This window comes from Triturus cristatus, chromosome 7 (genome assembly GCF_964204655.1).
Source record: "Triturus cristatus chromosome 7, aTriCri1.1, whole genome shotgun sequence".
NCBI classification, from domain to species: Eukaryota; Metazoa; Chordata; class Amphibia; order Caudata; family Salamandridae; genus Triturus; species Triturus cristatus.
The window spans coordinates 1,724,489,981-1,724,502,004 of record NC_140590.1 but is presented as its reverse complement, the minus strand read 5'-3'; the positions used below and the strand labels follow the sequence as shown (position 1 = coordinate 1,724,502,004).

The following is a 12,024-nucleotide window of genomic DNA, read 5'->3' as shown; positions in this document are numbered from 1 at the left end:
GAGGACCTGGCTTGGCAGTTCAGGCTGGACTGTTCCCATGGGGCACAGGGTCAAGACTGATTTGCATATGGCTGGGTTCAAACTGGAATGGCATGGTGAGCAAAAAAACGATGGATTTAGGCCCAGATCTCTGTACTGGGGTGAATGTATGACATTGTTCTGCATTCTGTCCATCAATTGTTGTTTTTGCATTTGTCACCCCGAGTGGGAAGGGTATGCTCAGACGTGAGTCCCTTGCTCTCCATGCCACTGGAATCAAGCTATCCTGGCTGACGAGGGCTGAAAGCCCGAAACCGGTCCTAGGATGCTTGTTTCCAGTCCAGGGAGGACCTGGCTTGGCAGTTCAGGCTGGACTGTTCCCATGGGGCACAGGGTCAAGACTGATTTGCATATGGCTGGGTTCAAACTGGAATGGCATGGTGAGCAAAAAAACGATGGATTTAGGCCCAGATCTCTGTACTGGGGTGAATGTATGACATTGTTCTGCATTCTGTCCATCAATTGTTGTTTTTGCATTTGTCACCCCGAGTGGGAAGGGTATGCTCAGACGTGAGTCCCTTGCTCTCCATGCCACTGGAATCAAGCTATCCTGGCTGACGAGGGCTGAAAGCCCGAAACCGGTCCTAGGATGCTTGTTTCCAGTCCAGGGAGGACCTAGCTTGGCAGTTCAGGCTGGACTGTTCCCATGGGGCACAGGGTCAAGACTGATTTGCATATGGCTGGGTTCAAACTGGAATGGCATGGTGAGCAAAAAAACGATGGATTTAGGCCCAGATCTCTGTACTGGGGTGAATGTATGACATTGTTCTGCATTCTGTCCATCAATTGTTGTTTTTGCATTTGTCACCCCGAGTGGGAAGGGTATGCTCAGACGTGAGTCCCTTGCTCTCCATGCCACTGGAATCAAGCTATCCTGGCTGACGAGGGCTGAAAGCCCGAAACCGGTCCTAGGATGCTTGTTTCCAGTCCAGGGAGGACCTGGCTTGGCAGTTCAGGCTGGACTGTTCCCATGGGGCACAGGGTCAAGACTGATTTGCATATGGCTGGGTTCAAACTGGAATGGCATGGTGAGCAAAAAAACGATGGATTTAGGCCCAGATCTCTGTACTGGGGTGAATGTATGACATTGTTCTGCATTCTGTCCATCAATTGTTGTTTTTGCATTTGTCACCCCGAGTGGGAAGGGTATGCTCAGACGTGAGTCCCTTGCTCTCCATGCCACTGGAATCAAGCTATCCTGGCTGACGAGGGCTGAAAGCCCGAAACCGGTCCTAGGATGCTTGTTTCCAGTCCAGGGAGGACCTGGCTTGGCAGTTCAGGCTGGACTGTTCCCATGGGGCACAGGGTCAAGACTGATTTGCATATGGCTGGGTTCAAACTGGAATGGCATGGTGAGCAAAAAAACGATGGATTTAGGCCCAGATCTCTGTACTGGGGTGAATGTATGACATTGTTCTGCATTCTGTCCATCAATTGTTGTTTTTGCATTTGTCACCCCGAGTGGGAAGGGTATGCTCAGACGTGAGTCCCTTGCTCTCCATGCCACTGGAATCAAGCTATCCTGGCTGACGAGGGCTGAAAGCCCGAAACCGGTCCTAGGATGCTTGTTTCCAGTCCAGGGAGGACCTGGCTTGGCAGTTCAGGCTGGACTGTTCCCATGGGGCACAGGGTCAAGACTGATTTGCATATGGCTGGGTTCAAACTGGAATGGCATGGTGAGCAAAAAAACGATGGATTTAGGCCCAGATCTCTGTACTGGGGTGAATGTATGACATTGTTCTGCATTCTGTCCATCAATTGTTGTTTTTGCATTTGTCACCCCGAGTGGGAAGGGTATGCTCAGACGTGAGTCCCTTGCTCTCCATGCCACTGGAATCAAGCTATCCTGGCTGACGAGGGCTGAAAGCCCGAAACCGGTCCTAGGATGCTTGTTTCCAGTCCAGGGAGGACCTGGCTTGGCAGTTCAGGCTGGACTGTTCCCATGGGGCACAGGGTCAAGACTGATTTGCATATGGCTGGGTTCAAACTGGAATGGCATGGTGAGCAAAAAAACGATGGATTTAGGCCCAGATCTCTGTACTGGGGTGAATGTATGACATTGTTCTGCATTCTGTCCATCAATTGTTGTTTTTGCATTTGTCACCCCGAGTGGGAAGGGTATGCTCAGACGTGAGTCCCTTGCTCTCCATGCCACTGGAATCAAGCTATCCTGGCTGACGAGGGCTGAAAGCCCGAAACCGGTCCTAGGATGCTTGTTTCCAGTCCAGGGAGGACCTGGCTTGGCAGTTCAGGCTGGACTGTTCCCATGGGGCACAGGGTCAAGACTGATTTGCATATGGCTGGGTTCAAACTGGAATGGCATGGTGAGCAAAAAAACGATGGATTTAGGCCCAGATCTCTGTACTGGGGTGAATGTATGACATTGTTCTGCATTCTGTCCATCAATTGTTGTTTTTGCATTTGTCACCCCGAGTGGGAAGGGTATGCTCAGACGTGAGTCCCTTGCTCTCCATGCCACTGGAATCAAGCTATCCTGGCTGACGAGGGCTGAAAGCCCGAAACCGGTCCTAGGATGCTTGTTTCCAGTCCAGGGAGGACCTGGCTTGGCAGTTCAGGCTGGACTGTTCCCATGGGGCACAGGGTCAAGACTGATTTGCATATGGCTGGGTTCAAACTGGAATGGCATGGTGAGCAAAAAAACGATGGATTTAGGCCCAGATCTCTGTACTGGGGTGAATGTATGACATTGTTCTGCATTCTGTCCATCAATTGTTGTTTTTGCATTTGTCACCCCGAGTGGGAAGGGTATGCTCAGACGTGAGTCCCTTGCTCTCCATGCCACTGGAATCAAGCTATCCTGGCTGACGAGGGCTGAAAGCCCGAAACCGGTCCTAGGATGCTTGTTTCCAGTCCAGGGAGGACCTAGCTTGGCAGTTCAGGCTGGACTGTTCCCATGGGGCACAGGGTCAAGACTGATTTGCATATGGCTGGGTTCAAACTGGAATGGCATGGTGAGCAAAAAAACGATGGATTTAGGCCCAGATCTCTGTACTGGGGTGAATGTATGACATTGTTCTGCATTCTGTCCATCAATTGTTGTTTTTGCATTTGTCACCCCGAGTGGGAAGGGTATGCTCAGACGTGAGTCCCTTGCTCTCCATGCCACTGGAATCAAGCTATCCTGGCTGACGAGGGCTGAAAGCCCGAAACCGGTCCTAGGATGCTTGTTTCCAGTCCAGGGAGGACCTGGCTTGGCAGTTCAGGCTGGACTGTTCCCATGGGGCACAGGGTCAAGACTGATTTGCATATGGCTGGGTTCAAACTGGAATGGCATGGTGAGCAAAAAAACGATGGATTTAGGCCCAGATCTCTGTACTGGGGTGAATGTATGACATTGTTCTGCATTCTGTCCATCAATTGTTGTTTTTGCATTTGTCACCCCGAGTGGGAAGGGTATGCTCAGACGTGAGTCCCTTGCTCTCCATGCCACTGGAATCAAGCTATCCTGGCTGACGAGGGCTGAAAGCCCGAAACCGGTCCTAGGATGCTTGTTTCCAGTCCAGGGAGGACCTGGCTTGGCAGTTCAGGCTGGACTGTTCCCATGGGGCACAGGGTCAAGACTGATTTGCATATGGCTGGGTTCAAACTGGAATGGCATGGTGAGCAAAAAAACGATGGATTTAGGCCCAGATCTCTGTACTGGGGTGAATGTATGACATTGTTCTGCATTCTGTCCATCAATTGTTGTTTTTGCATTTGTCACCCCGAGTGGGAAGGGTATGCTCAGACGTGAGTCCCTTGCTCTCCATGCCACTGGAATCAAGCTATCCTGGCTGACGAGGGCTGAAAGCCCGAAACCGGTCCTAGGATGCTTGTTTCCAGTCCAGGGAGGACCTGGCTTGGCAGTTCAGGCTGGACTGTTCCCATGGGGCACAGGGTCAAGACTGATTTGCATATGGCTGGGTTCAAACTGGAATGGCATGGTGAGCAAAAAAACGATGGATTTAGGCCCAGATCTCTGTACTGGGGTGAATGTATGACATTGTTCTGCATTCTGTCCATCAATTGTTGTTTTTGCATTTGTCACCCCGAGTGGGAAGGGTATGCTCAGACGTGAGTCCCTTGCTCTCCATGCCACTGGAATCAAGCTATCCTGGCTGACGAGGGCTGAAAGCCCGAAACCGGTCCTAGGATGCTTGTTTCCAGTCCAGGGAGGACCTGGCTTGGCAGTTCAGGCTGGACTGTTCCCATGGGGCACAGGGTCAAGACTGATTTGCATATGGCTGGGTTCAAACTGGAATGGCATGGTGAGCAAAAAAACGATGGATTTAGGCCCAGATCTCTGTACTGGGGTGAATGTATGACATTGTTCTGCATTCTGTCCATCAATTGTTGTTTTTGCATTTGTCACCCCGAGTGGGAAGGGTATGCTCAGACGTGAGTCCCTTGCTCTCCATGCCACTGGAATCAAGCTATCCTGGCTGACGAGGGCTGAAAGCCCGAAACCGGTCCTAGGATGCTTGTTTCCAGTCCAGGGAGGACCTGGCTTGGCAGTTCAGGCTGGACTGTTCCCATGGGGCACAGGGTCAAGACTGATTTGCATATGGCTGGGTTCAAACTGGAATGGCATGGTGAGCAAAAAAACGATGGATTTAGGCCCAGATCTCTGTACTGGGGTGAATGTATGACATTGTTCTGCATTCTGTCCATCAATTGTTGTTTTTGCATTTGTCACCCCGAGTGGGAAGGGTATGCTCAGACGTGAGTCCCTTGCTCTCCATGCCACTGGAATCAAGCTATCCTGGCTGACGAGGGCTGAAAGCCCGAAACCGGTCCTAGGATGCTTGTTTCCAGTCCAGGGAGGACCTGGCTTGGCAGTTCAGGCTGGACTGTTCCCATGGGGCACAGGGTCAAGACTGATTTGCATATGGCTGGGTTCAAACTGGAATGGCATGGTGAGCAAAAAAACGATGGATTTAGGCCCAGATCTCTGTACTGGGGTGAATGTATGACATTGTTCTGCATTCTGTCCATCAATTGTTGTTTTTGCATTTGTCACCCCGAGTGGGAAGGGTATGCTCAGACGTGAGTCCCTTGCTCTCCATGCCACTGGAATCAAGCTATCCTGGCTGACGAGGGCTGAAAGCCCGAAACCGGTCCTAGGATGCTTGTTTCCAGTCCAGGGAGGACCTGGCTTGGCAGTTCAGGCTGGACTGTTCCCATGGGGCACAGGGTCAAGACTGATTTGCATATGGCTGGGTTCAAACTGGAATGGCATGGTGAGCAAAAAAACGATGGATTTAGGCCCAGATCTCTGTACTGGGGTGAATGTATGACATTGTTCTGCATTCTGTCCATCAATTGTTGTTTTTGCATCTAACTATCCGGCACACCATTCCACATTACCACTGACAAAATACTGATGACCAAAATATCGCCAAGTTAACTATGTATAGGTAGGGATACATTTACTATCCTTAACGTCACATGTATGTATCTTGCAGATCTATGTATACCTAGATTAAATGGATGTAGAGTTATAGATACCTGGATGTGGAGTTAAATATAATAAATACATCCTTACCTATATATATATTTGACTTCTTCATATTTCGACCATCAATATTTTGAAAACCATACCATGGTATCACATTACTTAGTACACATTACCCCTGGTACCAAACGTTGTGAACATTGTACTGCATTTATTATGATTTCTATTTGAAAAAGTGATACCCTGGTATCTCCAGTGGGTTTTCCATGTGTCAACACTGTGGCTCGTCTATCTCAAACGATGAAAAAGCAAGTATATAGAAAGAATATATACATAACAGAGATCTAACAGCAACACAAGTAAAACCATCCTTCTTCAGCCCATGTGGAAGGGTTTCATGCAAGTTAACATTTAGACCAGGATGCGTACACCTGAGATACCAACCTGTCCATGTAAAGGAAGTCCTATCTTGAAGTATGGGTCGGCGTGCAGAAACCTCACTTTCGTAATGGTTGTGCTGATCTCACTGGAGCCTTTCCCAGAGATCTCAACGTCTGGAAGATAATGAGTAGAGGGAAAGGACAATGGAGAATGGGAACACACAATGGAGAATATACAATTAACAACTAAGAATGGAAAATAGATAATGGAGAATGGATAATAAGCTATAAAGAATGAAGAACAGACAGTGGAGAATAGTGAACAAAAATAGACAAATGGAGAATATACAACGGAGAATAGATAATACGAGGGAAGAATGGAAAATAGATAATGGACAATGGAGAATAGGCAATGGAGAACGAAGAATGGAGGATGGACAACAGAGAACAGTGAGTGAAATTAGACAGTGGAGAATAGAGAATGGACAATGGAGAATGAGAATGGAAAATAGACAATTGAAAATGGACAATAAGATTGGACAATGGAGAATAGTGAATGAAAATTGACAATGGTGAACAGAGAATGGACAATGGATAATGAAGCAAGGAGAATGAGAATATACAATAGAAAATAGACAATTGAGAATGAAGATGGGCAATGGAGAACAAAGAATGAAGAGTGGATAACGGAGAATAGTGAATGAAAATCAAAAATGGAGACTAGAGAATGGTTAATCAAAAATAGAGAATGGAGAATGAGAATATACAATGAAATATAGACAATGTATAATGGAAAATGGACTATAGACGATTGGCAATGGAGAACGAGGAATGGACAATGGAGCATACTGAATGACATTAGGCAACAGAGAATAGATATTGGAGAATGGGCAACAGTGAATGTTTGTTTGGAAGCAGCCTGGTAATATCTGTCGCTCTCAGTGAGCCCTGCTGTGGTTGAAGGGCACTGCAGAGTAAACCACTTATGTATTCAGCAGCTGGCAATTCAAATAAAAAGAGCATTTTAACGATGGTGTCTGCCTGCAGCAGCAAAGCAGTCCATCGGTGATTTCAGCTGTACATCTGGTGAGGCAGCAGCAGTGGTGTTTGCAATATTGATCTGATTTGATCTCCAAACTCTACATCGTGGTGCCCACCCTCTCATCCACCATTCTGAATGTGGCTCAAAGTCTGTGGCACTGTATCATTCACTTCCGGGTACAGTGTGTATACAATATGGGTTACTTCATAATCTTAGCGAATATATTGGTTTACATGTTATTAATGCCAGGTCTGCATTTCTTTTTCTTTACAGTAGCAGTATGTTATTTCCTCTCCAAACATGTATATGATAGATGTCAGTTCTACATTATGTTTACACTAACTGTCACTTCTTGCTGTATCCTGTCTGTAAGAAAGGCACAATGAATCTATTTTACCTACTTTATGTTTATGTCCCTTTTTCCTCTGACCTTACTGTGTTGAATATGCATCTTTCAATAATGTCAGAGCTGCATTATGTTTATTGTACCAGTCACTTTCTTTACTCATGTGGGTGATCTTAATACACCATGAGCTACTTTCATTCATGTCCGTTTTACATTATGTTTACAGTACTTGTCGCCGCTATTCTTGTTGTGACAAAGCACTATGCATTTATTTTATTCATGCCAATTCCACATTATGTCTATTGTAACTGTCTCTAGGTGTTGTAACATAGCTGTGTAAATATTCATCTTTCAATAATGTCACAGCTGCATTATGCTTATAGTACCAGTCACTTCCATCACTCCTGTGTCAGTTGTGAATACAATATGAACAAATTTCATTCATGTCAGTTTTACATTATGTTGACAGTACTTGTCACCGCTATCCTTGTTGTGGCAAAGCACTATGCATATATTTTACTTATGTCAATTCTATATTCTGACTATAGTAACTGCCCCATACTCCTCTAACACAGCTTTATTGAATATACATCTTTCATTAGTGCTATATCTAAAGTATGTTTACATTACCAGTCCCTTTTTCTGCTGCTCTGGTTTGGGCAAATGAACCAGATATGCCTCACATTAATGTCATTTGTCTATCACATTCACAGTGTATGTCTCTTTATTCCTTGCGCTAGCTGTGGTGAGTAGACTATTTAAATCTCTCACTATTGTTAGTTTCACATCATGTTTACAGCACCTCTCACCTTTCTGACTGTGGTGAATAAGCAATGGACACCTTTTATTCATTATAGCTTTACATTATGTTTACAGTGACTGTCCCTCCATCCGCTCTGCTGAGTGTGGTGAGTATTCCATCTAAGTCCCCCATTATTGTAAGTTCTACTTTAGGTTTTCTGCACCTGTTGCCTCCTCTCATCTTTCATGGCTGTGTTAATAAGCAATGGGTATCTTTTATTCCTTCTAGCTTTACATTGTGCTTTCAATACCTGCCCATCCATCCCCTCTGCTGGCTGTGGTGAGTACTCTATCTGAATCTCTCATTATTGTCAGTTATACTTTATCCTTACTGCCATCTGTTCCCCTTTCTCACCTTTCCAAGCTGTGGTGAATAAGCAGTGTGCAACTTTTATCCATTTGAATTTTACATATTTTTTACAGTGCGTATCTTTTCACTCTCTTAGCTTGGTGTGGTGAGTACTCTACCTAAATCCCCCATAACGCTCACCTGTCTCCTTCTGTAGTCTGTCCTGACTGTGGTAAATATGGGGGTGATTATTATGGTGGTGGGACCGTCACCCCGTTGATGGCGGTCCCACCGCCATCTGTGACTGCATCACCGCCCGCCATATTACAATGGCGGGCGGATCCCTGGCGGTCAGAAAGACCGACTGCCATGCATCCAACGGGGTCCTGGAGCACACCGGTGCGGTGGAGGGCCTGCAATCCCAGAAATGGTGGCGGTGCCAACCAGGCACCATCGAAGGGATTACAATGTCCGTTCCGGCCAGCCTTTCCATGGCGTTTCATGCGCCATGGAATGGCTTGCCAAAAGGGACATTGGAGGCCCATAGCGGGCCCCCCTTTCCACCTGGCCCTAAACTGTGGGCACTGGGGGGCACCTATGGTGTCCCCAACATATCCCTGCATCATGTGGTAGGCACCACATGGTGCCTGCCACGTAGTGCAGGGATATGTGTGAGATGTATGTTTTATCTTGCGGTGGGTGCTGCAGAGTGCAGCACCCGCCACAATGCAAAACATGGGCAGTGCAACCGCCACAGTGGCGGTTGCATTGTAATTTGCCCTATGGGACCGCCGCCTTGTAGGAAGGCGGTCCCAATCTGCGCTATGATGGCAGACAGACTGAAGTCTGTCCGCCATCGTAATCAGCCCCTAAGTGTTGTACATTTATTGTTCAGTTTTAGCTTTGTATATTATGTTTACAGTGCCTTTCCTTCAACTTCTCTGCTGGTTGAGGTGAGTAGTCTATTCACAACTGTTATTATTGTCAGTTCTACTTTATGCTTGCTGTACCTGTCCCCTCCTCCACCATGATGGCTGTCACTCGGATTTTATTGTCGTAACCTGAACGCTTCATCTGGAAGATTTTTGTTGACACCACTTCATGAAAGCATCCTTTGTTATCCACCTGGATGCAGAAAGGATCAAATAAGTTTAATACATTTGTATTTTCAAATAAGTCCTTTCCCTGACCACACACACTGGGCTATTCGCAAAGGTAACTTACACTTGTGAGCAATTTATACTTGTAATTTACATTACACTTTGAGTAACTTTACTACTATTAGCTATTCACAAAATCCAAGTGTAAAGATACTTGAAAGTATAGAATTACATGTCTCCATCCCAAAGTGTAACTACTGCCAAAAAGAGAGACCGCAGTAACCCAGAACCACATATGGACAACCACTGATACTGCAACAATGCTGGAGGTAGGGTATTAAACACCCCCAACTGGAAATAATGTCAAATTAAATTACGTTATTGAAAATCATTACAATTATAAATAAATATAATTTAATATTAAACAAAATATCTAATGATAGTTCATATTTATTTACAAATCATATAGGTCTCGCTTGTGTATAGTACGTGCACACATATGCACACTTCTTATAAACATGTGCTAACACATTCGAACTTAGCACACTTAAATGCACAGAACAGTGACATAGCAAGGGAGCCATCGACCCTAACAAAAGAAAGAATGCTGCCCCATTACCTATCCTGCCAACGCCTGTTCCCTCCTTGTCTCACTGTCTCTGAGTAATACACAAAGACCAACTGCCCACTACACCTAGCCATGTGACCCAGGATACAACCTGCATGCACCAAATGGTTCAGACAAGAAAATGCCAACTTTCTAAAAGTATTAGTTATGAAAAGGGGTAGGCCCTATATCGCACAGCTAGATTGGGCCACTAAATCAAAATGAACAAAATATCTAGCTGACCATTTCTTGGGCTGCCAACTATTTAAGCAGACTGATGCCAAAATCATGAATAAGATGGTCTACATCATTAAATTATTCGATGTTTTCCATTATTATTCTTTTTTTGAGTTCACAAGAGAGATATGGACTACACTTCAGAATTACATAACAGCAAGACAAAACTAAAGAAATTAAAACATCAAAACAAATTGCAAATGACAATCAATATAAACTATTACCAGTCAGAAGAGAACAACAATAAGGTAACCCACATTTCAATCATTAAGAATTTTAGTGAAACAGGCTCGCGCAACAGAGGATATACATTTTGAGCACATTATTTCCCTCAGTTGCTATACATGTTTTTATAGGAACTCTTCCCCTGATGGTTATGTGTAATTAAATGATGTAGACCATCTTATTTATGATTTGGTTCTGAGTCTGCTTAAATAGTTGGCAGCCCAATAAATGGTCAGCTAAATATTCCTTTCATTTTCATTAACTTGCTAAAAGTGGCATTTTCAAAATAGTGATTTAAAATTCGACTTTACCATTAAAGGGGCTTTTTTAAATTGCAAGTCCTAATACACCAAACACAACACTCCTAGCTGCTCCTGATTGAAAGTTATCACTTATTAAACGTAATAACTTAACCCAATGGTACCATATGGGAGAGGTAGGCCTTGCAGTAGTGAAAAATTGATATATATGAGTATTTCACTACCAGGACACGTGAAACTTAAAAGTACATGTCCTTCTTTTTAAATCTTTTTAAATACACTGCACTCTGCTCTGCTCTCTGGGCTGTGTAGGGCACTTCCTAAGGGTGATTTACATGTATTAAAGAGGAAGGTTTACTCTGTGAGAAAAGATTTATTTTGCCAGGTTGAAATGGCAGTTTAAAACTGCACACACAGACCGCAATGGCAGGCCTGAGACATGTTTACCAGGCTACTTAATTGAGGAGTTTTTCACTACCAGGACAAGTAAAACTTAAGAGTATATGACCAACTTTTTAAATACAACGCACCCTGCCCTAAAGGCTGATTAGGGCCTACCCTAGGAGTGACATTTGTATTAAAAAGAAACGTTTAGGCCTGGAAAGAGGTTTATTTTGTCAGGTCGAAATGGCAGTTTACAACTGCACACACAGGCTGCATGGGAGGCCTGAGACATGTTTAAAGGGCTACTTAAGTGGGTGGTACAAGGAGTGCTGCAGGACCACTAGTAACATTTAATTTACAGGCCCTGTGTGCGGGTGATGCCACTCTACTAGGGACTTACAAACAAATTAAATATGCCAGCTGGGTGTAAGCCAATTTCACCCTGTTTAAAGGAGGGAGCACAAGCACTTTAGCACTGGTCAGCGGTGGTAAACTGCACAGAGTCCTAAGGCCAACAAAACAAGAACGCAAAAATGGGAGGACGGAGGTCAAAGTTTGAGGTAAGACCATCCTAAGGCTGACAGGTCTAACTTTGACCTTCCAAAGCGTTTGCATCTCTGGAAGAGAGGGACAAAGTTCACTGGTACCTTGGCAAAGATGCGATATTAGTGGGAAATTTCCAGGTTTGCTCCATTGGGTGTTTTTGCATCAAGGCTTGGACCTTCACCAGAATCTCGGAACCAGAATACACAGCCTCCGGGAGTTTCTCTCTCTCACCTGAGGCTCACCACTTTGCCTGGCTGGAAGAACTCACTTCCATAAAAGTAACAAAGTCAGAAGGTAAGTCTTTAGATTGAGG

General features: G+C 45.1%; 1 protein-coding gene across 1 annotated transcript in view; it reads right to left on the bottom strand.

Annotated features, from left to right (window-relative positions):
* Positions 1-12,024, bottom strand: part of LOC146812900 (alpha-2-macroglobulin-like) — a 106,260-nt gene that overhangs the window by 53,041 nt on the left and 41,195 nt on the right. The window contains exons 9-10 of the mRNA XM_085619971.1: positions 9,363-9,477; positions 5,939-6,048 (exon numbers count right to left, since the gene is read on the bottom strand). Of these exons, the coding sequence (XP_085476097.1) occupies positions 5,939-6,048; positions 9,363-9,477 (225 nt within the window). The remainder of the gene's footprint in view (positions 1-5,938; positions 6,049-9,362; positions 9,478-12,024) is intronic.